Here is a 27,283-nt window from a genome sequence, read left to right as displayed (position 1 = left end):
GTTTACCCTCACCAAATAGAGAAAAGAACTTTTGTTTTGCTGTATTTTATTCTAAGTTCCCTAGTTCAATTCTGATGTTTATACTTGTTACTGACCCAGTACTGTGCCCCTTTAAATGCCAGACATGTTGGAAGGCAGGAGCTTCACCCTGATTGGCTGTTAAATATTACCAACAACTATGAGAGATATAATGAGTAAGCCTGAAAATTAAAATTATTTAGTAATCTACTTTATAAAGTATAACAAAAGAACCCAATGAAGGAAAAATTTGTAAATTGATTTGTGAATGGAAAAGTGCTAAAATTTTGTCTGACATTCTGTTTAATCACTGGTAGTCTGCCCAGAAAATGCTGTGCAAAACGCCAGTGGACCTCCAACTAATCTAAAAAGGTACAGTAATACCTTGACTTACACAAGTTTAATTAGTTCTCTAAATCAATTTGCTCGTATATCAAATTAATATTCACCATTAAAATGAATTGAAATGCTATTAATATGTTCCAGCCCCCAGCGGTAAGACTGAGATGCACGGCAAGACAGGGTTTAGTTAGTAACATTAGTTCTATCTGCAGGTAGTGTTCTATCAGCAGGTATGTGTGTGTCTATGTTGCCCTGTGAAGGACTGGCGTCCCTTCCAGTGTGTATTCCCGCCTTGCGCCCGATGATTCCAGGTAGGCTCTGGACCCCCCGCGACCCTAAATTGGATAAGCGGTTACAGATAATGGATGGATGGATGGATGAATGAATAAAGCAGAGCTGTAACTCTCAGCGCCGCCGCAAAACAACCCGCTGTAGGAGGGACTGTGACTCCGTTGGCTGCACACTGAATGATGGACAGATAACTCTAGCTGCTGATTGGCTAAATAAAGGTGACGACCAATGAAAATCGTGTTCTCTGTTTAGGAGCTGTGCAGAATCCACCCCTTGCTCCGACTGTGTGTGTGTGTGTGTGTGTGTGTGTGTGTGTGTGTGTGTGTGTGTGTGAGAGAGAGAGAGAGAGAGAGAGATGCGTGTTTCTGTCTCAAACAAATGTAACACAATTTATTTCGCTACTGTTTTTATAACCATATTTATTATTTGGAACAACTCTAACAGCGTCAGTGCTTAGCGCCGCTTAAAGCTCCACATTTTTTGTACCTGGATAGTGCCTGCCCGTAGCACCGAAGGACTCCGCCAGAGACTGAAGGGAGACAGAGCTCCGTTTACGCTCTGCCATTGTGTTTGTCTTCAGACTTACTGCCTCTGCGCTTACGCATTACGCACTTACCCAGGCGGAAGAAAAGGTAGTTCCCACAAAACGCGTATCATTTAGACAAGATCTTAATAGTTTAGTTGCTTTCCACTGTGTTCCTCCTAATGGTACACATTACGTCAAATGACTGAAGTATCAAGAGTATCGATATTTCCATTTGGGAATCGATGTTAGAGCATAAAGCTTTGGTATTGCTATTTCAGTCAATCAATCCGCACATCACTTTTTGAGGGAGATTGTTGCTGGAAGCCATTTAAAATGATATGGCGCATACATTGATACAACAGTAAAGGAGGTTCGTGGATTCAAAGGCCTGTAATTATTAATAAACGGGTTTGAAGTAGGTTTCGCTCATTCTGATAAAAGTACCAATATTGACGAGCACTAGTTAGCTACCTAACGTAATCAACACCTATGCAAGCGCTAACTATGTTAGCTTAGTGCAGACTAGATACAATTTAATCCCTTCGTTTTTAGGTTGAAGTCCTTTTACTTAGCAGTAACATTTAATTCAAAAATAAACCTGGTTTACGGTTAAATGCATGGTAGCTATCACTGCCTTGCTTACAATGCTAACACAGTACAAATTTTATGGTTGTAATTTTGTTAAAAGTGTGCGTTGTGTGGACTGGATATGCTAGCTACACTTGTCAATGTAGTCATGAAGAACCTCACGAAGAAGAATTGCATGATGGCTTCCAGAATTTACAAAGGGAATGACTACTGAAAATATATTGATGTATTAAACGTCCTTTTACATTTTTACTTAAGTGAACCAACATAATGGGAAGTAAAATGGCTAAATTAAGCAGAGCCAGCAAATGCCCAAAGTTGCTGACAAATATAGATGGGCCAACATTATGTATTATATATATATATATATATATATATATATATATATGTGGCTCAGTGCAAAATAATTTTGTACATTAATATTTTAGCAGAATGTAAACTGAAAGTGCTTTTGAATGTGAAATGTTATGGCCACACTCAACTAAAATTTTATATCAATATTGTGTGTTTCATTGTGCTATGTCACGTCCATTTCTGTTTCTCTATAGTGTGCACCAAGTACAACATCATACCAAGTATTTCAGCTGAAAGACCAGCACTGGAACACTGCGGAAGAGGAAACCAGAGTGAGTTGAGATATTCTGTTGTACTGCACTAGATAAGGCTATAGATGCAAATCTGTGTCATCAGACTTATCACCTTTGAATTTGTAGCACTGAATTTTTTTGCTCTGAAATTATGCATCTGAATTATTATGTTTTTGCACTAATATTATGCATCTGAATTTTGCTGCTTTTGAATTTAAGTCTTCAGATTTACACTTCTGAATATTGTGCTTTGAAATTATGCATCTGAATATAATTGCTCTTGAATAGAACTCGTGAATTTTGAAGAACACGTTTTCACTGTTATTATTCAAGGTTAATGCAAGGTCAGTGCAAAAAAAAAAAATTCAGTGCTACTCAAAGGTGGTAATATTTCAAAGTCAGATGAGACAGATTTGCTTCCATATAAGGCTTTCATCACAACCTTTTGTATGTATCATGCCTTCAACACTGAATACCCAGCACACCTGTAAAAACAAGATATTTCTCCAGACATGCATTTTAAACATCAAAGTGTTTTAAGGTGTTAGCTCTGTCCCTATAAGCTACAAAAACAAACTAAACAAATCAGTTAATGTCTTTCTGGTGAGTACACCTGAGTAATTTTCCTGTTTATCCTGTTCTGTTTGACAATTACAGGCTTTCCATGATCATACACTGTATAGAAATGCCTGATGTTTATACACTTTTATAACGCAACGCAAGTTAGACTGGGTTTTTAACTCCAGCATATTAACAAAATAAATAAATAAAAACACAGCACTGAAATTTCATTCAGGTAACTCGAAACAAATCGGGCACTGTCCTCTTTCAAGTCGAACGTTTGGGTCCACGTCGGCACAGAAAGGACAAACGAAATTGACAAAGTGATTTGCTAGAACTTTCTTGTTAAAATAAAGCACACAGGCAAATCAAATCAAATTTATTTATATAGCGCTTTTCACAACTGATGTTGTCACAAAGCAGCTTCACAGAATTCCAGTAAGACAAAGATTTGACATGAAATGTAAAAACAAATGTAAAACCCTCAACACAACAGACATGCATAGCCCCCCATGTTTGTCATCATCCTGAAGTGATTGTTGAGAAAACATTTAAAGTTACCACTGTGTAACACACCAGTGCTCGCCGGAATCAGTGATTCCTCTAGAAGTGTTTTTTTTTTATTTTATTTTTTTTTTTTTAAAAGCAGTGATGGCAGGCACCCTCAACCCCAACACACCCCTGCCGGTGCGGCGCAAAATGAATTATAAAGCGAAGAAAAATACATAAACTACACAATTGATTTAAACAAATAAAATATAGACACACAACCAGTAAGCACTTTAAAATAGTGTCATAGCCACAACTAATGTTACATATTTTAGAACTAGAAAGCATTTTTTCCATACAGAACTATAGATCATAAAAAAAAAAGAAAAAGACCTTAAGCCCCTAGCCTCCCAAGATAAAGAAATGCTACCTGGGTATCTTCTTCATTAGGTATGTTTCTCTTTTCTGAACATTATATGGGTCAGTGACAGATAAGGTTTGGCAAAATGATCAATTCAAAAATATGTTTAAAACTTTAAAACAAAACATGCCTGAGGTTTGTGAAAGTGTATATTTTGTACTTCTGTTGTATTCATATTATTTAATATTATATTTATACTATTTTTAAGAAAAGATTTAACTGACAGCCTGTAAAATTGTCAAGTGGTGTAACCACAAAAAATTACAAATATCTTATATTTCACAACTCCTAGAGTTCATGCAATTGCTCTCATAAAATTAGTAGTTTATTTTGCAATATCCCATGAGAATGTTTTATTATATTTTTTCTAAATTTAGATTATATGGATTTTTCATTGTACATTGTCCGCAAAAACAGTCCAAAAAACACACTTTGGTAGGTGGATTGGCGACTCGAAATTGTCCGTAGGAGTGAATGTGTGAGTGTCTGTGTTGCCCTGTGAAGGACTGGCGCCCCCCTCCAGGGTGTATTCCCGCCTTGCGCCCAATGATTCCAGGTAGGCTCTGGACCAACCGCGACCCTAAATTGGATAAGCGGTTACAGATAATGAATGCATGAATGAATGAATAAATAAGGAGTTCAAAAATACATACCCAGTCATAATCATTGCAAATATGTGAAAGTGCAGCACAAATATACACAGTGTGAGATTAAAGCAGTTAAGTAAAAAAAAAAAAATCATTTACATCTAAGAAAAAAAAAAAATATTTAAATGTAAATAATTCATCCATCCATCCATCCATCCATTATCTGTAACCGCTTATCCAATTCAGGGTCGCGGGTAAATAATTCAATAAAAGAAATATTTTAGATAATTTTCTTGACATTTAAATCAAGTTATAAAATACATAAATCCCCATAACATTAAAATCAGTTTGCTAATGGGGTGAGGAACAGCCCTGGAGGGCTGTACTTAAGCGCACATTAATTCATAACTAGGTCTGTGTTGTGCCGGACACTAACCAAAATTCAGCCTACTGCTTAAAATGTGTGCAAATTCAAGTGCATTTGAATGTTATGTCGACGTCATATTCATAACCAAAATCTCGCACAAGTTTTCATTGTTGAAATTTGTCTGTATTTTTGTGTTTGGTTTATGTGACGTCGCCCAAAAAAGATGTCACATCAACGTTGTGTGCCCACTAATTCAGGTCCTAAGTGTTCAGGAGACACAAGGCAGAAAATGTCTACAATACAACGGCGCCACCTCGCGTTTAGTGAAGTAAGTACAACTGAAGGAAAAGGTGATTTAGGAGCCCAAGGCAGTTTTCTTAGCATATATTGGGTGATTTCAGGCAAAACATTAAAATGAGGAACGCTTCACGATTTTGCGTGTCATCCTTGCGCCTCTGACCGAGCGATCTTCGCGCTTAAGTGTTTCACAATTCCCGCCTCTCTAGTGCTTCTCATTGGCCTGTTTCAACTTGGCCTGTTTCAATTGTTTCAATTCCTGCTTCAATGATTGGCCCGGAGACGCAAACAAAGTGCGTCATTGAAACAGTGGGATGTGTTAACGCCGATGGCTGTCTGACAATGGCCACACATTGAAACTGTGGGAGGTGCTAACGACTGATTGGCCGACGGCTGTGTGATACTGGTTCCTCATCGAAACTGTGGGATGTTCTAACGCCTGATTGGCCGACGGCTGTGAATGTTTCAGGGGGCGGGCCTTACAATGGCTCCTCTAAAACGAGTCGCTTCGTTCTCTTTTTCTCAGTTCTACAGCGAACAGACAACGATTAAAAGGTAAGTGCTGCTTCTCGTTCATTGCTTAGACTTTAGTAAGACTTTTACGATTTGTGTTTGGCGTTTAAAGATTAAGGTAGCAGCGTTGTTGGTGCGTGTGTCGTTGTATACAGCGCAGCGTTCAGTAAACGGCCTGTGTAAACACTGTTTTATGTTTATAATCTCCTTTTTCTCAATTAAATTACACCGATTTTATAAAATGTAGTAAAACTGTAAGTGTTTGTTGTAGGGAATGTGTTCTGGTAACGTTAGATTTCGTTGTAGGTTTGTTAAACGTGTTTAACAAGTGTTTACAATTGTGTTTACGTGAATAAATGATATTTCTTGGAATCCCAGACGTTAAACTATTCATCAGTATAACGTAGGCAAAACATCTGAGTTGTTTTTGTTGTTGTTTAGTGATAAAATAAGCAATTATAAGTGTTAGGTGTACAAAACCCATTAGATGTTGTTGTTTACTGATTAAAATATTATATTAAAAGCATCAGGCTTAAAAAACATTAGTTGTTTAGTATTAAAATAGTCAGTCATATGTATTAGATGTATAGTTTTAAAATATTGTATGTGTTAGGTGTACAAAACATTGACAAGTTGTATGAAAGAGACCATTTCCACTAATGCCAGCTTCTTTAAACCTCTTCTCTGTGTGTAATCATGTGTTTTGTGGATCTGTTTACCAATTTAATATTAGTTTAATACAAAGAAATGATCCCTTTTTTTCTTTCTGCAGTGTGCCTCTTAAATGCATGAATTTATGTTGTCCTGTCTTTCTATTGTTATGCTTAACAAGCCATTATGGACCCATTCAGAGGGAGTCATTCATCATTATCAGCTGCCATTAACACATCACAGCTATTATCATCATGTTATGTGTTACATTAAGTAGAGCTTTCAGTTGATTGCTTATAGTACTTATAAACATTTAGGTCAGCTGTGAGTTTTAACACCTCAGCCCCCTGCCCCTCTACTGTTTTGTATTTGAATAAGATGATCTCTGGGTCTGAATGTTGGTCTGATCTTTTTATTTTTGTCTTAAAATATTGTTTTTACAGAATGGATTCCCGACCGGTGTTTCGCTTCGAGGCAGACGGTGAGGTCACCCTTCGACCCACACCCGAAGCAGTTCAGGCAGCGAGAGAGAGCTTGCCCGGTGTCGGATCTGGTGCGTCCCGCCAGGCCCAAAACCCCAAGACTGTCTTGACAGAGGCCAGGAGGAGAGTGGTGGCCGGAGGAGGAAATCCGTGGGATAGCCAGCTGCTGGCCAGCCAGAGTGCTCTTCAGTTTGGCCGGTACCAGGGGAAACCCTTCAAGTGGCTGCTGGAGAATGACCTGGGCTATGCAGTCATGGTCCTTTCTGGACACCAAACGGAGCGCGAGTCTGGAAACAGATGCGACACTCCACTGATGAGCAACAAAGACGCACTGCTCCAGTACGCCAGCTCCTTCCCTGAGGTTGCTCATGCCATTCAGCGACGTAAGGGACGGGATACGCAGGCGGACGACTGTCTGGTGGGCTTTGGAACTCACAAGGGAAACACATACAAGGAACTTTATGAGTCCAAAGACAAGGAGAAAAGGAGGTGAGAGCACATTTTCATTTACATGTTCTATATGAGTACGTAGGGTGTGTTCATGTTGGTTTTACTATTAGAAGCAGTAAGAAATTAATTAATTGTAATTGTTTTTTTATTTTTTGACAGTTATGTCCAGTGGCTTAGGGTTCAGTCATGCAGGCGTGGGACAAAGATGGAAGCTCTTCAGATATACATACAGAAGAGGGATGCTGAGCCGACACAGCAGGGGCCCCCTTCCTCTCAGTCTGCCACTGCAACGTCCACCCCTCTTCCGGAGTCTTCACCCAGAGAGTCTGCACACCCTTCAGGTGAGTTTTAACAGCATTAGTTCAGGTCATCAAGCACATTCTATAGTGTGAGCTCAGCTTTAATTGCTAATTATTTGTCTTTTTCAGAACCCACAGACGAGGAAGTGCTGGCATCTGCCATGGCGATGGAGACATCAGGTTTGTCCTCTCTAAACTCTGATGCTTTTGTGTAAATAACAATACATTTGAAACACGGTTAATGTGTGATAACATTTTGTTGTATGTCATGTGTTATCTAGACCTCGAAAGGTGATGCTGGAGGGGTCACGGTAAGTGGCGTGGCCCGTCGAACACTGTAGTACTGGAGACTTTAGTTTGTCACTGTGCACGTCCTGTCCGAGTAGTAGTAGTAGTATGTCCTGGTGGTTTTTGACGGTCTGCTTACTTGTTTATGCTTCTCTTTCATCAGCCCCTCAATCACCCGTCCCGATGACCTCCCCTGCCCGCGCGAGGCAGAGTGCCGCAATGACGCCTCCCCAACCAGTGACCCCGAGTCGTTCGCCGAGGATAGCCGCTCAGAAGAGGGATGCACCCCGTGCGTCTTCCGAGGTGAGATCACTGTGCCCGCAAATTGTTTTGCTTATGTTTATAAGAATGTACTCGTGAACACATACTGACGGTCATGTCTTCTGTAGGGTCCTGTGCTTCCAGTGAGCTGGAAACATCACCTTCCAAAGGAGCAGCACGAGTGGATCAGCCGTGCCATGTTCAAGAGGGATGCTGCAGGGAGAGCTGTTCTAACCGAGCAACTCCGGATGTGGTGGTTTCCTCCTCCTCCGCGTCCTGTCCTTCACCAGCCTCCGGCTTCCCCCGCTGCCTTCTTCACCCGGCCCTTCTGCATTTGGATGCCCTACCGTATGTGGGCGTTCAGGCTGTCGTGCCAGCAGCCCGAATGCCTTCGCGCTGCTCATCGCTTGACGGCGTGCGGCTTGTACAAGACGGTCAGGAGGGTGCTCGACTTGGACGGCTGGTACTACTTGGCCACGGAGTACCTCGAGTGTCGTCGCTGTCACAAGAAGGTGGCGGGATGGTCGCGGGACGTCTTGGAGCAGCTGGATCCTGCGCACCGAGCGTTGTTTCCAGCCATTCTCACGTACAGGTACGCACGCACACAGTAGTTATTCTTCGAATGTGCGTCAGCCGCTGAAGCCAGTTTCTTGATCTAAACGTTTGTGTATGTGTTTGACAGGTTGTCCTGTGACGTGAAAGTGGTCCGGCTGATGCGCGAGCGGTCCCTCGGCAACAGCGTCACTGCGCTGTACCACAAGCTTAAGGAGCAGCACAGCGAGACCTGGATGACCAACACGATGCGCTACCTTGCGGTGTGCAAGAAGTTCCGGGTCCCTGGTGCTGCGGCACAGAGTTTGGAGGCACCGCCGCAGATGCTGCCTATTCCCTCGCCCCACTGGCTCCTCACTGTCCACGCAGAGGACATCCGATCGAGGATCAGCGAGATGAAGGCCAGGATCACCTCTGTTTTTGGATCGGTCTTAAAGATGGATTCAACAAAGAAGGTAAGAGATTTTTTTAAAATCCATTATATTGTGTTAAAGTATAGCCAAGCGCTAGGGTGGACGCAGTACCCTGACGCTGTATGTTTTTGTTTTTGTTCAAGGTGACAAAGAAGCTGGCTGGAGATGCCGCTGGGACAGCGGCCTGGGCCACCAACGTGGGGAATGAGTTCGGGCAGGTCCTCATGTCTGTGCTCACGTCCCACGAGGGAGACGGGCTGCTGCCCATGGCAGCGGGGCTGATGGGGCGCTACCGTGACGCTGGAGTCCCTCCGCCCAAGCTCATGTACGTGGACAGGGACTGCTGCTCTAGAACGGGGAGATCGAAAGTGGCTGCCATGTTCCACGAGTGGGAGGAGCTCGTCGTCAGACTGGACGTGTGGCACCTGATGAGAAGATTCTCCGTGGGAGTCACCACGGACAGCCACCAGCTGTACGGCATCTTTATGGCGAAGCTGTCTGCCTGCATTTTCGAGTGGGATGCCGGGGACGTGGCTCGTCTGCGAGAGGCCGTTCAGACGGAGCTGAAAGGGAAGGGCATCACGCACTCGACAGAGGACGAGCTCACCGCCAAGCTGAGCGCAAAGCTGCTCGCTCGGCACTGTCGCCGTCGCACACGTGGGGCGCGGGAAACCAAGCAGCTCATAGATCAGCTGCTGGTGGCTTTTACTGACGTGAAGGACACGATGGGCATCCCCCTGTTGGACAAGGAACGGATGGATGTCATTTGGGACACGCAACGGCAACACCTCGATTGCATCCAAGATCCTCCTGGAATCCAACTGTACACCAAGACGGGGCAGGTGACGAAGGGAGGGGTCGTTCTTCCCGTGTACCGCTGTGCGCGTGGTTCCACATCCCTCGAGTCGTTCCACCTTCACCTCAGCCATTTCATTCCTGGTGAGTTTCTTTATTTTTCTTCTTCACTTTGTGATTGTATGCATGTGACTTCATGGTGGAGTGATTTTTACATATGTTTTCTTTGCCCTACAGGCAGTTCTGCCAATGCCGAGAACTTCCAGGCATACCTCCTGGAAGGGCTGGTGAGGTGGAACGAGGACCGCGCTTCATCAGCCGTGAACCGGTCGGAGCAGGTGCTGCGGTGTTACACTGGCCACATGCAGCACGCGCTCAACCAGCTCAGTGAGGAGATGCTGGGCTGTAAACTGGTGGAGGACTACACCAAGCCCAGAGAGTACACAGGTAACGTTTTTGAACGCGAATCATCGTGCTGTAACCATATAGCCGATCTATTTTCATTCGGCACAAATAGCCACTCTTATTAAACTGCTGTGTGATCGTTTGCGTTTCAGGTGAGCTGATCGGTGTCGAGTACCTCTTCTCTCAGCAGTGCAAAGAGCTGAGGGACGACATCGGCCGGGACCCGGATGCCCCCGACGGCACCCCCGACGACCTGTCGGAATGGGAGGACGAAGGATTCGGTGAAGCTGAGTCCTATGTCGGAGTGGACAATGACCCCACCGTTGACCCTCTGTCATTGGATGATCCCGTCCCGAAGGTGGCTGAGGCCGAGGCTGCGGCATCTCCTCCCGCAAAGTCAGAAGACGCTTCCGCAGACCCGGTCCTCCCCTCTCAAGAACCGGAAGCAGAAGAAGTAAGTGCTTTGTTTTATACATGTGAGCGTTTAACCATACATGGAAAAGGGAGCACGATTAACCTGAACGTCTGTCTTGTCAGGTTTTCAGAGGGCCGGACGGAGCGCCAGGATACGAATGCGTGGTGAGGCTGGCCAGGTACCTGGTGGACTTGCGCGACGAAGCCTGTCTCTCTGAGAAGCAGGTCGCCGACATCGTCGCCCTTTGGAACCGTCTGCCGGACGTCGACAAGCAACGTGTCTCTTACCAGCCGAGGCACAGGGAGCGGCTGCTTCAGGGACGCTTTAAGGCCAGCCATGCAAAGTCCACGGTCTCCAGCGGGGTCGAGAGCTTAAAGCGGTAGGTTAATCATACTCCTGGACAAAGAATTTAATGCTGCGTGATCTGTGCTGGCACATTTATGTTTAATAACGTGTTCTGTATTATTCTGTTTCTCCCAACAGCTGCTTGTTGGGTGAAGGAACGGGACCTGCGCAGTGGCCAGATGCAAGCCGCCTTGTGGAGGCCATTTGCTTGGAGCTGTGTGACGTTCACCCTCATGGCCGAAGGGTCGCTGGAGCGAGGGTGAACCGCTGGGCTGCGATCCTGCAGGACTACGGCAGGATCAGGAGGCTGGTACTGAACAGCCCAGGTCTCGTGCAGGCGACGTCGCTTCAGCTGTACGAGATCAACCAGCGCACCCTCTCTGTGTGGTAAGACTTTTAAGCCGACTTTTATTAACATCAATGCTAGGAACGCTCTCTTCCAGCAAGCACTGAATAACACTGTTCTCTCTTTCTTTTTCTTTTTTTTTTTTAAAGGCACAACAGCATCCAGAAGAAACAGGAGCAGACGGTGTTGGCGATGGAGATTCCGTTGCCCAAGCCGAGCCTCACAGCTGCCGTTCCGTTGCCGCAGCCTAGTGAGAAGGTGCCGGAGGAGTACCCTAGGACCTTTTCTTTCCCCACTCCTCCGGACCTGTCGGGGCAAGCGGCACAGCGAAGACGGCCTGCTACCGCAGCTCCTGCGTCTGCTCCGCCGGTGCAACTGCCACAGCCTCCGGCTTCCGGAGGAACTGTACTGTTCCTTCAGCCTTCGGCACCTTTGACGAACCAGCCGGCACTTCTCTTGCTTCAGCCGGCGTCTCAGCCATTCCAGCCGACCCTTATGCCAGGACCTCCCCAGCCAGTACAGCCGACCCAGCCAGCTCAGCCCGAGAGAAAGTGGAGCAGGACAACAGAGTGGAGGAGACGGAAGGAAGCGGAAGCGTTGAGTAAACATCAGGGTTGTTCCACGCTTCCTGCCAAGTTCCACCAGCAAACCCACTACAGATGCTCCAGCTGTGGCCAACCAAAGACTAGGGAGTTCGGACATAGCAGGATAGGCAACAGGTCATTCTGTGCCACTGCTGAAGGAAAGACGTTAGAGGAGTGGCTGGCTGAGCAAGAGGAGCAGGGGGACCGCTGACTTTTTTTTTTTCACATGGACGCTGGTATTTGCAACAGCAGTACATCCACGTACATCTCTATACACACAATTTCACGCACAATCCACTGTGTAATTCAGACTTGCTACTTAACCTGCATATGTACTTATCAATACTGTACTTATATATAGGATGTGATGAGACCTTTTGTAAATAAATGAGCCCTTCTTATTTATATGCAATTGTTGCGAACGTTTTCACAAACTTGGAAAACATAAAGTACTTTTATAAGCTTGTAAATAAACCAGTTAAAATGTATTAACGTTTCTCGTGTCGCTCAATAAATGTATAGTATTTTACCATTGACAAAGCTCACACTAATACTACTGAAAACATACAATGTTTATACATGCACTAAAAAGCACATGTTGGAGTGTTTACGAATTCAAAATGCCCCAGTTCTATTGGTGTCTGCCTTGGCCACTGAGAGCCCACCACATGGCTACTTAGTCCAGAGTTGCTCCTCCTCTTAAGAGGGCAACGGCAGAGCAGAGGGGACGTGGGGCCCGCCGGTGCCCCGCGGACCCTTTGCTTTGGTTTTTTCTCACGTCCGACGCCCTGGAGCGTGTCCTCGGCCGGTCAAGAGACCCACGGTGGCGTCTTTGGGCCGGATCGGGTCGCGGGCCTTCGCGGGGGGGCCGCAGAGAACATTGGGTGGGGTCTTTTGCGCAGGGGCCATGCTAATCTTCTCTGTATCGTTCCAATTTTAGTATATGTGCTGCCGTAGCAAGCACGAACAAGCATGTCCCACCGCCCAGATATATAACCAAGACACAGTTTATGTTTAACATCTGGGGTAGGGGTTTCATACACTTTTATAAAACCACCTCTGTGAGTGGAGATCTCTTCAAACATATCTGTTTAAATCTGCATTAATATCTCAAAGTAGACATAGTGGCTTAAATTATTAACCTTTATTTGGTTCATCTGCAGTTTCTCTGGGTGCAATTTGAGAGACATGCAGATAACATGGATTTGGAACGGCTCTGATAGGCTGCTTCTCCATGACGTATTCACCCCATTGTCATTCTTCACATACCGACCCCCGCTCCGGCAGAGTTACCGTTGCCTCCCCCACGTTTTACTGCCCTTTCGTCTGGAGAAAAACAAAGACGCACACCCTCCCATGTCCCAGGAGCTAGAAAAGACTCAAAAAGAATGGTTGTATACCCAGCCAAGCCTCTGAGAAAGACAGAAAGCAGCAAAGTAATAGCTTTACTGCTTTCTCGAGTGTCGTCTGTGTAGCCCGGAAGTGGCAGTAGCTATGTTTACGCAGACAAGATTTCCCAGAACAGTGCAAGCCTTCAGGACCCTATGCATACAAAAAGGAAAAGTTACAAATGTTTCAAAGTTCAACCCCTACTTTCATCTTTGATGATTCTTCAATCTCATGACTTTCAAGTCCAAACACATTCTCAGGACAGGCAGTGTCTTACGAGTCATGGGCTAGCTCTGTATATTCAGTCACAAGCAAAAAATAACAATACACAACAGGTACCCTTAAGTCACAAATGTACATTTCTAAATTTACATTTTAAAATACAGACCAATTTCTTCTTGGTTGCGATTTGTCCTATGCAAGAATCTGAATCAGAGGCAATTTAAAGTATTATAGATGAAGAAAATAAGCACACATTCAAAATTTACATCATGTTCTATTGCACTTTTTTTTTTTATATTAATAAAATTTCTTTTGAGTTATGAAATCAGACTCTCCGTGAACTTGTGGGCAGAGCGTCTGTGGCTGAGACTACCGTGGTTGTTTACTAGGCTGTGCCATCCTCCGACACACCTGGGCCTCTATTGTGATATGTTTAGCTTTCCGTAACCTCATGTTCATGTCTCGCAACACTACATCGCTATGTAAACTGCAATATCAGTGCTGGGACCAATCAGAAGTTACAAAACCACAGATTAGCGCATGTACAAATCAGGTGAACAATATTCAAGCGCGTGGACCAGTCAGTGTTTAGAAAAGTGTTAATCTCACATTGCCAGACATTCTAGAGTATAGCCTACAATAAGAGGATACTCAAATCGCCAGTAAAATATTTAATTAAATAAATAAACGCCACAGTAATTGCACCGGTTTGTCAAAACCTACCTACATTTTAAATTATTAATTTAACAGTTAAAGCAAATTAGACTGATTATAAATAATAAGATATATTTAAAATTAGAAATTTAATGACACCTAGCCTATTTAATCCACTTTAAATTGTCAATTATTTAGGAAACCTTACCTGAATGATTATAGGCTTTTTTGCCTATGTGAGATTATCTCACTGATACACACATTAGTACTTGGGCTGCGACTGGTGACGTTTCCCCAAGTCCACAAGAACGCAAGTACAAACAAGAGTACACATGGTCACAGATATTTTGCAGATTTGTGCCTCCATCTGCCACACTGGATACTGACTAAATGGATGTCTTTTACTTGATAATCAAAAATGTTACTCCTGCAGATCTCCCTGAATCCTCAAATGAATTAATTAATAAATAAACAAACAGACAAAACAACAAATAAATATTTAAATCCACAGATCTCAAAGGTTCATTCAATTATTTTTTGATGTTACACTGTGGTTTGAACTGTGTAATCTTTGTTTTTTGTGGGGTCGTCACAAACAGAAAAGATGAAGGCTTATGAGAAGATTCCGCTCTGAAGGTGGCGGTAAGGAGAAATAATGTCGTATTTCCCGTCGCCCTCAAGCACTGAAGAAAACATTGTCCCGTACACTGTTGTTAACGCGGTTTAGCTAGTCGGCTAATTGCTGCAGAACAGTAATGTCTTTCAAATATGTCTACAGCTTCTAAAGTAGTCCTCGGAGTCTCAGTAGTCCTCACAGTCAGCACGGTGGTGGGAGTTCACCTTAAACAGAACTGGGACCGGCGGGTAAACAGAACATGGAGAATATGAGGCTGAAAATTGACTTCTTTTTCGAATTATCCGTTCCACCTTAAACTGTCCTGCAGCCCCACACAAGGCGCCTCTGCAGTGAACGTGACCAGATGGAGCTGTTGTATCATTTAAGGTGGAATTGAACACTTGATTAAGAAGCCAATTTCAGCTTCGTAGAGGTTATGATTAAAAATACCGTCAAAGGCAATGCAGGAGAACGAACGATGAATGCTTATATACTGTTGGAACAAAAGTAATGAAATGGATTAATAAATTTGATATCGATGGTCAGTATACAGTAATATTTCGCTTTACCAGCGTGGGGTGTAGTTCTCATGGAAAATAAAATTAAATCAACACGTTTTTCGTTAATCGTCAAAAACCTCTCGTAGTTATGAGACATATCTCGTTATTACAAGATATGTAAAAACGGCAGAGGGCGTCACGTCACCACAAGCAGACGACTTCTGGTCACGTTTAAACTGACACTATTAACGGAGTCGTCCAGATTTCCTGCCTCTACAACCCATTCAGTACACATTCTATTATGACAACCGCGATAGGGAAATGCCTTAAATATTGTCAGTACTGATCCCCCCCTCCCCCCAATTCCCCCAATTTGCAAATATCTTACAGAGACTACGCGAGGGAGTTCTGCGAGACGTGGAATGTTTTGAACGCAAACGTATGAACCTGCGAGCGCTCGAGGAGCCGATCCAGCTGACCAAAGAACTTGTGGCTGAGAGAGATCATCAGGAAACCAAGGTGACCAAAGTGTCCTGAAGAGCCCACTTGAAAAGGTAGAAAAATTTGTTTTATTACTGAACAGACACCAGCGCAGTCTTTTAAGTTCCACTGTCTTTTAATGTGGCATGTATGTGACATCAGTCTGAACAGGTCACACTCCTAAACTGGCCCACATATGCAAAAGAAGAAGGCTTCAGGCACGCTGACCAGAGTTAAAAGTCTGTATATTCAGTCCTAAGCCTTTTCCTTTTGAAATGAAATATTGGAAGTGCACTGGTTTTTCAAAATAAAACAAAAATGCATTGGTCTGTGTACTTTTTGATCAATTATTTTCACTTTTAAAACGGATATTAAAAAATGAAAACAGATGGCTGTTTAATTTTATTTTCATACTTAAATCCATATAGTGTTAAACAATTCCTTTTTTAACTAATCGCAAATTCGCAAAGAACCAGAAACAGAAAAAGGGTCCGTCTTTTTATTTCTCTTTTATTCTCTTTTTATAAGCGAAGTTTAAACCTGTCATCAAGGTAACTCAAGGCGCGTAAATACAAAGCGATAAGGAACACACAAATGTCGCATAAAATCCCATCTGGCTGTTCAGACTGCGTCACAGTGTTGCAGTGCTGCAGATATAGATTGGATTTCAATGAAAGTGGCCCAGATAAGATGAAAATCTGCTGAGAATCAGTTTTTGCTGTTCACACAGACGCACGCACCACACATCTGTGTCACATGTGAAGAAAATAATTGGATTAGGGCCACTTGCTGCTGTGTAACTTTAGGACCCATCCACACAGATCCATTTCTTTTTAAAACAAATTAGATATTTGTCTTCATTTGGACCTACTGTCCACAGAAAAACGCAGTTTTAGGTCACAGACAATGGAGGTTTTCACAAGTCCTCTGCAAGGTGGAGATTTTTGAAAACGTCACTGTTCTTGTGTGGATGAAAGAAAACTGAGGTTTACGGAAACGCTTACGTCTGAGCTTTTACGCTGCAAAAAGCTCCTCACTGGTAGTAAATTACATTAAAAACTATAATGCTATAATGTATACATTCAGATGTCACTAGATTTCAGATTTCTACGTATTAAATGATGTTGTATTAGATAAATATTATGGACATTTAACTAGATTCAGCAATTTCATGACTAGTGCATTAGATAGGGATTTTAACTGATAATTGTCCTACAAATATGATGCCTCCCAGATTTCGAATGCATTAATCTGGCAGTGTTTTTATTTTATTAATATTTTTATTATTATTGTTATTGTTGTTGTTGTTGTTGTCTTCAGGAGGAGGCATGGACAGCAGGGACCAGAGGGGCTTGTCTGGGGCAGACGAAGAGGCCATGTTCACATCAGCTTCAGAAGGACTTGAGGAGGGGGAAGTGGAGGGGGAGACCCTCCTGATTGTGGAGTCAGAGGACCAAGCGTCAGTGGACCTCTCTCATGATCAGAGTGGAGATTCCCTGAACAGCGATGTGGGAGAGGACGGAGAGGGCAGCTGGAGCGAAGACATGTCTTTCTACTGTGACAAGTGCCACAAATGGATCCCTTCTGGTGAGGGGCCTGCACAGTGTCTATGCATGAAGGGTTTGGGGGGTGCTATGGAAAGTGTTTGTGTTTCCCTTGTGTAGATAAGGAAGTAGAGTAAAAGTATGTGGCACATTAAGCTCATGTAGGACAAGAATCAAGTATGTATGTTTGTAATGGTTTCATAATAACTCATTCATAATCACAGAAGACAACCTGCAGGGTTAATAATTTGTGGTACATTGTAAGGACAAAAAGGGTCTTCAACTTCAACCATAACATTACAATGACCTCATTGTTTCTAAGATCACTGTCCATTTTATCATCTCCATTTACCGTACAGGTGCATTGTGCAGTTCTGCAGTTACGGGCTGTAGTCGGTCTGTAGCTCTGTATACATTTTAAGCCCCTTGGTTACCATGTTTTTCAATGGTCAGCACCCAAAATGACCATTTCAAAGCAACAAGGAGATTATTTTTATTTTGTAGCTGATCTGTGTATGTGTATGTTACATAGACATAAGTATAAATCACTACAGACAATGGAGTGAGTAACATTTGGCCGATAGAATTCTAACAAAAAAAAAAAAAAAAAAAGAAACTAGACCTGTTTTGAGTCATGTCTGGTTTAAATATAGTCATCCTGTGGACTCCCCATCAGTTCCTTTACAGAAAGTTTCCTGTGGCCTCAGTTCCATCTTTTTTTTTTTATTATTTATTTTGTTTATTATTATTTATTTATTTATTTATTTTTTTCCCGTCTCTTGGTCATTTAGCCCAGCTTCGAGGGGAGCAGCCCAGTTACTTGAAAGGAGACAACTTCTTCAAATTAATTTGCTCTGACTGCTCTGAAGATGGCAAGGAGAACTTTGAGAGGATGCGACTGACCTGGCAGCAGGTGTGCGCTTATGTGCCTTTTAAAGGCATACAGTAGTTAAACAATAGTAGTTGATGATTGTTTAAGATGTCAGCGGGCTGTTTTTCACTGTTTAATCCAGGTCCAAAACTATAAAGCAGGGTTGTCTTGTAATTATTAGCTGTAGGTAATGTGGACAGGAAATATAGCTGTAGCTATTATGTATTTAATTATTCTGTTCATCTCATGCCTATTATTATTAATCAACTAATGTGGCTGTTAATGCATTTTTACATTTTGCCTCATCTATTATGGAAATGAAAGGCTTACTTGACTAAGGTTAAACAGATTTATTAAAAACAGATGTATCTGTATTCAAAATTGTATGGCAGTGTTTTTATCCTTCTGTGTGGTAACAAAACAACAATTTGTGATAATGTCAATGTTGTAACAATTTTTTTTAAACAATCCATAAGTGCAGATTGACGTTATAAACTAACGATTGTCTCTCTGGTGTGAAGCTTTTGTCCTTGATAGTGGTATTTGCAGTTAAGGTTTATGTATGTGTTCGGATGACGTTCTGTCTAGGTGGTGATGCTGGCAATGTATAACTTGTCTCTGGAGGGTACAGGAAGGCAGGGCTATTTCCGGTGGAAGGAGGACATCTGTGCTTTCATAAGTCGCCACTGGACCTTCCTACTGGGCACAAGGTTAGTGAGGGGCAAATGCACAATATTATACATTTTTGATGGTAGTTTGGCAGAAGAATTCTCTTTATACGCTTATAATCCAGATACCACAAATGAAGTCAATTGGAGGCAGAAGTCAATTTTTGTGGGATCAAAACCTGCCTCGGGTCACTGTCTGTGAGGAGTTTGGTGTGAAATCCCAGAGTTTGTGTGGGTTTTCTATTGGTGCTCCATGTGCATTTTGAAGATTTGCAAGGTCATATGCTTATTTGATACTTTTAAGTTGAATCTGGTATTTTTGTGAGGGCTAAAATCCAACTGCTACATGTCTTTTGAAAGTGGTTGGTCCATGGTCCATAATCCAGGTCCCTGTACTAAGCAGTTTCTGTTTTGTGTATTTCTGTCTGTGCTCAGGAAGAAGACATCCACTTGGTGGAGCACGGTGGCTGGGTGTCTGTCCGTGGGCAGCCCCACGTTTTTCCGTTCGGGAGCTCAGGAGTTCGGGGAGCCTGGCTGGTGGAAGCTGGTCCAGAACCGGCCACCTACCTTAAGGCCAGATGGGGAAAAGACCTCCACTGCTGCCCTTAAAGCCAAAGGTGGACATCTACTCACACTGGGGGCAGATTCTTTGTCTAAGCTTGTGTTCTCCCCATGTCCTCATGGGTTTTTTCTGGGTGCACCTTCCATAGTCCAAAAACACGTGTTGGTAGGTGGATTGGCGACATGGAAAATTGTCCATAGGTGTGGGTGTGCGTACCTCGCTACTGGAATGCACCACGTTGAAGTGCCAGTCCGAAAGCCCAGATTAATAGGGGAGGTTTGTCAGGAAGGGCATCTGGCGTAAAAACTGTGCCATCTCGATTGTGCAGATCGGTTGTTCTCCTCTGCGACTTCTGACGGCTGCAGCCGGAAGAAGAAGAATTCATTGTCTAAGCTTGGCTGCATTGCAGATATTTCCAGATCACCCCCCCCACCACCACCATTCCCAATAAATTTTTTGCCCATGACTGTATTTGAATGCTTGAAATTATTACTATTGTGTACTATTCATATGTAGGAATGCATGGATATAATTTAAGTTTTGCACTTCACGAGTTTCTTCATGAAAGCTCCCTAAATTGTTAGTGATAAGGCATACGTTAGACATAAGTGTGTCTATCTCTGTTGTCCAGCTGTGTCTAAGCCATGTCTGGACCCCACCATCACAGTGGAAGGTCTGCGGAAGCGTGGGGGACGTAACCCAGTGGAAAGTGCAATGCAGCTGAAGGAGAAGCGCTCTCGCACGCAGGAGGCCAAAGACATCCGGAGGGCACAGAAAGAGGCAGCAGGTTTTCTGGATCGAAGTGCCTCCTCTACGCCGGTAAAGATGGGGAACCGCTGCCGCCGGCCAGAGCTGTTACTGGAGAAAGGCGAGGTCATTGACTTCTCCTCACTCAGTTCCTCAGACAGGACACCCCTCACGTCCCCATCTCCATCCCCCTCACCAGACTTCTCCGCCCCGGGAACTCCTGCCTCTCACTCAGCTACGCCCAGCCTACTGTCGGAGGCCGACCTTATTCCAGATGTCATGCCTCCTCAGGCGCTGTTTCACGGTTAGAGCCTAAAAACACTACTATAGCGTTTACTAATAAATCTGCATTTACTGCACTTGGCATTAATTTATAACCTATGCTGTTACAGATGGTGATCATTTTTCATAGTACAGTTAATGAATCTGAGGAAAAGATGGAATTTTGGTGTCAAAGACCCTAAATATACAGCCAAGATAACTCAACTGGTTTCTAGAAAACATTAAGGCGTTTGCATTTACAGGCCTGTCTATTGCTTTAAGTCCGTATGAAAATTAATTACAATTTTTCTGGCTGTGAATCCATCATTTAACCTAATCTAATTTTAGACAGTCGTAACTTAACAACAGCATTGAATTAGTTCTTGCAGCAGGCATTTTTAACAGTTTTTCCCATTTTAAAAACATCACTCCTTCGATTGCTATAATGAATACAATTTGTTTTCACATTGTGGTATGTTGTAAATTATTTGTGTGTGATTATCTTCTAGATGATGAGGAACTTGATGGCGAGGGCGTGATTGATCCTGGCATTGAGTACATTCCCCCTCCTAACGTGCCACTGGCGGCAGGTGCTCTATTTGTGCGAAAGAAGCCGCAGCGGCCCGCTGATCTGATCAAGCAGGAGCCAGAGAGTGAGGATGAGGAGCGGGGCCTTGACGCAGAGGATGAGGATACTCAGAATGAATGTCTGAGGTCCAGGGCTCCTACTGACAGTGAGCAAAAGAAGGAGAAGGGTACTGCTTTGTACATGATACAAGTTATTATTCCAATACATTTTTACAAACATATACTCTCACTTGTAATTCACTAAATTAGGGATGCATAAATGCCATTTTTTTCCCCCCAATACTTAGAAATTAAATAAAACCGGAGTATTGGGTAGTTATAAATTAAAATATTTTTATTAATTTCTGTAACTGTCCATCTTTTATTTAGCATTTTCCCACATTACACCACCAATAATTTGAATTTCCCTCTGGGATCAATAAAATTATATATAAATTTGTAACATGAGATGCAACAAGCTCTTGATATGCCTTTGTACAGTGTTGTGCATCTTTGGTAAGAAGTTCCTCACTTGGGAGTGTTTATTTATTGGCAGTGTTTATTTAAAGGCAGCAGCCTGATCTATGGCCTTGGATCCAATTCAAAATTCGCGAGCGGAGAGTATAATTTCATTTGAGGAAAAAACACGCAAGGCATCGAACTGTGCTCTCACAACTGGGAAAACATTTCCCGGGAGGAAAATAAACTTTGAGTGAAGAAAAATCCAACTTGTTCGAGGACAGTGAAAACAGCTCTCGGGTTCTCCCTGGCGTCACTGATTGTGAAATAATTACAGATTGCCCATATTTTGAGATGTCAGCTCATTAGCGCAGCAATGTGCACTAGTATCAGATGCTGGTATTGGAGCCTCATTTGCGATTACGAGTAAATGAACGCAGTCTCTACACTATATCAGATTTCCAATGGGGCCGAGTGGCTAAGGTGTATGTAAAATAATGCCTTTAAAACTATATATAAAACTATATAAAGAGGGAAGTGCTTGTGTAAATGAGTGTGATTCAAAGCCACATAAAAAAAAAAAAAATTAATGCTAAATATATGATGGGCTCCAGACACTTAAGTCACCAGTGGCGACAGGTGGCAAGTTTTGATTATTATTATTTTTTAAATTTATTATTATTACTTTTTACCTTTGAAGATAAAGGCTGACTTGAAGCATCCAATCACATGGATGTGTCTGGCTATCAAAAAATGCCTGTGTGCTCGTGGGATTTTGACAGTGATTTTGAATGTAATCATTGTTAAATTTTTCAAAGAGTTTCAGTTGAATTAATGAATACATTTTTCATTCATTCTTTCATTAATTGCTCAGCCCTCGAGAAGATGGAGTCTGGACCCCGCTATGTTCTCCTGGGCCTGTATGAGGAGCGCATGCTGCTACGAAGGCTGGAGTCCTGTCCTCAAGCTCTCGCGGTCACTCCTCAGGCCAAACGACTGAGACGGAAGTTGCTTTTGCGGCAGGCAAAACGTGAGAGAGGGCTCCCTTTGCTGGACGTTGACCAAGCTGTCAGTGCTGCCCTCAGTCTGGTAGGGGGAGTGTACGGCGCTCAGGCTGGTGTGGCCATTCGAGAGGCCAGAAAATACAGGACCACTGGGCAGGATCTGCGAATTCTTGACCGCTTTCAGGTACCACCACTCTCACAATAGTTTTTAGCTAAAGCATACTCACATCTACATTCATAATCTTCTTTCATGTGGCTGGTCTATACCTATTGCTGACACACTGCAACTAACTGACTGCATCGCTTGATTTTCCGGACCCACCGTGACCCTGAATTGGATACGCGGCAAAACGCAATGAGTGAATAAAATATGTAAAATAGGTTATAAAACATTCTGTACCATTAATCAGAAGGGCACTCAGTAGTGCAAACGGGAAAGTGCAGGTGGGTGTGTTTGTGACACAGCATTAATCAGTAAGCAAATGTAAACACTGAGGAAAAAAGTTTCAGCGATCAAAGCACAATCACACACCAAGTAAAAACAGTGTTCAGAAAACAAGAGAGGAACAAACTCCCAGCAACATTAGGAAAAAACATCCCATATTTACAGTACAGGCCTCCTCGTTGAACCATGAGGATCAAAAATACTAAAACAAAATAATCGTTCATTAATTGTAATCGTGGTAAAATGTACAGTTAATTGTGATATTGATTTACACTAATGTCACCCAGCAATAGTAGAAATGGATCTGTTTGTTCTCTCTCTCATGTCTATAAAACATTGTTAGAAGGCTGCTGCTGTTCACTGAAAAACAGGAGCTCGATTGCTTGTCCTCCATTGCTTACATGTTCTGAGGAAGCAGGCTGAGGAAGCATCTTTGGTCCAACCTCCTTTTCTTATACCTGCAACACATTTTCTCTGGCCAATTAGTGATCAAGGTGCATTTGCAACATCATGCAAACTGGGCTTGTTGTTTGTGTAAAGTTGAGCACAGTGTAGTGATTTGCACAGTTCAGCTTGAGTAGCCAACTAGTTATTAACATGCTAACTAGCCCTTTAACATAAGCCAACAACAACATTAACATGGATATAAAGATGATTATACAGATTATTCGTTCTTTGGGCAGGAATTCGGTTCATAATTTTTATATTCAGATATTCAAAGTTTTTGATAAATGTGATTATCATTGAAGGCAACCCTCCACTCCACATGTATTCAGCCTTTGTCAACATAAGTCTTGAACGAAGCCTAAAACAGCCTAACACGCTACGGCAACCTACTTACAACAAAGCATGGCCAAGTTACAGTTAATTTTGTCAGCTTTACATCCCAAATTAGAACACCTTCATGAAGCTCTGGTTTATTCGTGCATATTCTGTGCCCTTACTGACACAGAGTAGCACACGAGTTAGCGAAAAACACAACGAGCGGAGCCATGCTGGGAGCCGATGTGCAGACTTGATTTTAAAGCGGGTACTGATTTTCTGAACAATACGGCTGGCCCCAAGTATTTGGGTATTCAGATATTTGTTCGTTGGGTAGGTCCTCTCAACCCACATTCAGTAAAAACAGTGCTTTCCCCACTCCACCCATATTCAGGCTCATCAACATTAGCCTTGTCTCTGAAATAAATCTATTCATAACACAGGACACAGATAACATTGTTTTTTTTCTTTGTGGTAAGAGAATTATGTCAGTTTTTCAATGTCATTATCTGGGCAGATTTATCAAAAGGTACATTTACATATGTCTAGTGTAGGGATGCATAAATGCCATTTTCTTTCCAACCAAGTACGAGTATGTGTATTTTTGTACTCGCCTATACCCATACATACTTAGAATTAAGCAGTCAGGAGCATTTTGTAATAGTGTAGTTATTAATGAAAACACTGTTGTTTAATTAAAAACTATTGTTAATTTCTGGAACTGTCCATCTTTTATTTAGCATTTTCCCACATTACACCAGTAATAGTCTGAATTTCCCACTGGGATCGAAAAAGTAATCTATCTATCTATCTATAAATTGGTAATATGAGCTGCAACAAGCACTTAATATGCATTTGCACATTGTGTTATGCATCTTTGGTAAGACAGTTTCCGTCATACAGTAATGGCTGGTGTTGTTAACTTGTCTTCTGGTGGTTTCAAAATGAAGAGAGGAGACCAGTCTGGATATAATGCTGTTTATTGAGCGCTCTGGTTGATCCTCAGACTGATCTCAGAATGATCTGGTTACAGGCTGAATCTCAGACTGATCTAATGGTTTGTAAGATGCACACATCTTTATACCCATTTTACAACTTCACACAAGGATTGTTCTTTACCTAAACAGGATCTGGAAGCACCAGACATAGTCGTAACACATCACTGTCGTGAACAAGCCATAAACATCATCTGAGTTCCTGGTGCACTGTCGTAAAGCTAACAGCTGTTCTTATCAGAGGTGTTTAAGACAGGGAATGTGTGATCTCTAAAACAGTCCAAATATTACATTAGAAATGGTACAATTAAGATAGAGGAAAAGAAACAATACAACACTGGGAAGTTTCGCACTTGGGAGTGTTTATTTAAGAGCAGCAGCCTGATCTATTCACCAAAAAAAGCTGTTATAAATACATATTAAACGAACTGTTCATCTCACAGCACCTCTATAAAACCTATTGGATCCAATTCAAAATTCGCAAGTTTGGAAAACAAATTTGTTTGAGGAAGAACCACACCAGGGAACCAACAGTGCTCTCGCAAACGGGAAAAGGTTTCCCGGGAGGAAAATACACTTTGAGTGAAGAAAACAGCACAGTATACTCAGTGCTCTCTGGTTCTCCCTGCAGTCCGCTTTGCTTGGGTTTGCAATCACTGATTGTTAAATTATTTCAGATCGCTGACATTTTGAGTTGTCTGCTCATTAGCACAGCAACGTGCACTAGGCACAAAGTATCAGATGTTGGTATCGGAGCCTCGTTTGCGAGTACGAGTAAATGAACACAGAATCGGGCAAATACCCGATACCAGTATCGCTATTAATACATCTCTATTGAATACTTTTTTTGGATTTGAGTAATTTTGCGTGCTGTGCATGTATACAGTGTTTACATATTTTAAATAAACCATTACAATAATAAAATTATTAACATTGAAAACGTTTGTTGTGTTCAGATTACAAGTTTGACAATGTTACAGAATTTATAATTATCAATATAGGAAAAAAAAAAAAAAAAATGAGCATCACGCAGAATGAACTCATTACACACTTGGGCTAAACAGCGTCGGTGTGTTAGATGATTCAAATGTGGCTGATTTTGCACTGCTGCAAAATTATAGCCTTTTTTTTTTTTATATGTATATGAAAAAACATGAAAGTGTGATATTTGTGCTTCAGCTGTTTTACTGTCATGCCCTAATCCGTTTTTTTATGTGATGGCTTGTTATTTTTCATTTACAGATACCCGCATCATGCACGAAGGGCTTCTACCAGTCCGGCGTTTCCTTCTGGCACAGACTTATGGGCTCTGATGCTTGCATAGACCAGGGAATTAAGAGTCCTTACACATCCAGAACTCTTAAACCTTATATAAGGTACAGGAGTGAGTGCAAAAATCCAAACGTCTCTATGGGTGCTTGACACTGATCCTAAATGTTTGCCACAAAACCCATTCACATTTTCCCAGAGATATATGCCTGTGAATATGTGCTTTTTAGAGTGTAACCAGGAGTCTTTGAAAGTAATGCAAATGGTACCCGTCAAACAAAAATAGGACAGAATTTATAAATACATATTAAACAAACTGTGCATCTCTCAAAACCATTTCAAACAGCAGATACACTGTCAAGAGAAGGTTTAGAATAGATACTGCAGTTGTTTGGACCAGTCACAGTCGGGAGGAGTTTTAGACCAAATGTTTTGGGATTAGTACCAATCATAGACAGGGGAGGAGACTTGTAACAAATAGCATTGGAATTAGGACCAATCATAGAATCATGTCAGCAAAAAAAATTAGGATGTGATTAAGTAGTTCATACTGCAGCAGCCATTCTCCAAACACAGAGCTGTTTTATTGCAGAATTGTTTTTTTGAATCAATGCCCATTTTTAAAGAGAGTTTTCACTTCTATCTTAGGCCTAAAATGCTCTAATGTTTGTGATGTTTTTGCAGGAGAGATTGAGACAAAGTTGTATATGTGTGTGTTTATTTATTTATTTATGGGCTCTCATGGGCACCTGAGCAGTGCCACAGACTGATCGATTCAATGCCACGCCACATTGCTGCTGTAATTCGGGAAAAAGGAGCCCCAACTAAGTACTGAGTGCTGTACATGCTCATACTTTTCAGTTGGCCAGCATTTCTCAAAATACCTTTTTTTTGTATTGGTCTTAATATTCTAATTTGAGATATTGAATGTGGGGTTTTCATTAGTTGTCAGTTATATCTTGCACTCAGTTGAAGTTTGCTGAACAAGATAAACTCAGGTAATCAAATAAGACAAATAAAAATTAATGTTGCAATGTTTTTTTTATTAGGGATCCAAACACTTAAAATGCTGGAGCCCTATTGTTTTTGTTCCGTTTCCTCCTCTTCCCTGATAAAAAGATGGGCAGCCCAAACTGTAAGGCCTACAGACTTGACACTTGGTTAACTGGTAGTAAACCCTCCTGCTACTCGGGAATCAGCCCGATCAGGCTGATGGTGGCACTATAGTGAAGTGGAACATTTTGACGTCTGTATCTCTTACCCCGTGTGATGTAGAGATGAAATTCTTTTTTCCCCCTTCCCATTTCTTGGGTCAGACCCTACTAAAAGCTTCAAGAATCCATAAGCTATGCCCAACTTAGATTTTGAGCTAATTTGTATAATATGCAAAATCAC

General features: G+C 42.3%; 2 protein-coding genes and 1 pseudogene across 7 annotated transcripts; 2 read left to right on the top strand and 1 right to left on the bottom strand.

The window, feature by feature from the left end:
* Window positions 1-1,146: 1,146 nt before the first annotated feature.
* Window positions 1,147-26,579, top strand: LOC136678638 (cysteine-rich protein 2-binding protein-like). Of its 5 annotated transcripts, none has more exons than XM_066656707.1 (11): window positions 1,147-1,283; window positions 2,314-2,391; window positions 15,645-15,808; window positions 17,055-17,321; window positions 18,070-18,191; window positions 18,738-18,859; window positions 19,253-19,434; window positions 20,011-20,430; window positions 20,897-21,142; window positions 22,288-22,601; window positions 25,862-26,579. In XM_066656707.1, exons 4-11 carry the CDS (start codon window positions 17,063-17,065, stop codon window positions 26,039-26,041), a joined length of 1,845 nt encoding a protein of 614 aa, XP_066512804.1. In that variant the 5' UTR covers window positions 1,147-1,283; window positions 2,314-2,391; window positions 15,645-15,808; window positions 17,055-17,062; the 3' UTR covers window positions 26,042-26,579. The 5 variants fall into 5 exon arrangements, with proteins under 5 accessions (XP_066512804.1, XP_066512805.1, XP_066512807.1 ...); XM_066656708.1 differs by lacking the exon at window positions 1,147-1,283 and adding an exon at window positions 1,512-1,547; XM_066656710.1 differs by lacking the exons at window positions 1,147-1,283; window positions 2,314-2,391 and adding an exon at window positions 14,823-15,002 and having other exon boundaries at window positions 20,897-21,121.
* Window positions 7,466-12,290, top strand: LOC136678636 (uncharacterized). 2 transcript variants are annotated; one of them, XM_066656703.1, is made up of 12 exons: window positions 7,466-7,511; window positions 7,599-7,649; window positions 7,751-7,780; window positions 7,921-8,060; window positions 8,147-8,610; window positions 8,701-9,025; window positions 9,127-9,922; window positions 10,016-10,225; window positions 10,336-10,637; window positions 10,721-10,977; window positions 11,082-11,330; window positions 11,439-12,290. In XM_066656703.1, exons 4-12 carry the CDS (start codon window positions 7,941-7,943, stop codon window positions 12,082-12,084), a joined length of 3,369 nt encoding a protein of 1,122 aa, XP_066512800.1. In that variant the 5' UTR covers window positions 7,466-7,511; window positions 7,599-7,649; window positions 7,751-7,780; window positions 7,921-7,940; the 3' UTR covers window positions 12,085-12,290. The 2 variants fall into 2 exon arrangements, with proteins under 2 accessions (XP_066512800.1, XP_066512801.1); XM_066656704.1 differs by lacking the exons at window positions 7,466-7,511; window positions 7,599-7,649 and having other exon boundaries at window positions 7,692-8,060.
* On the bottom strand, window positions 12,768-12,837 carry LOC136679849 (U6 spliceosomal RNA; annotated as a pseudogene).
* Window positions 26,580-27,283: the final 704 nt, after the last annotated feature.

This window comes from Hoplias malabaricus, chromosome Y (genome assembly GCF_029633855.1).
Source record: "Hoplias malabaricus isolate fHopMal1 chromosome Y, fHopMal1.hap1, whole genome shotgun sequence".
In the NCBI taxonomy this organism is placed as follows: Eukaryota; Metazoa; Chordata; class Actinopteri; order Characiformes; family Erythrinidae; genus Hoplias; species Hoplias malabaricus.
Note: the sequence above shows the minus strand (reverse complement) of the source record. Positions and strands in the feature narration are given on the sequence as shown.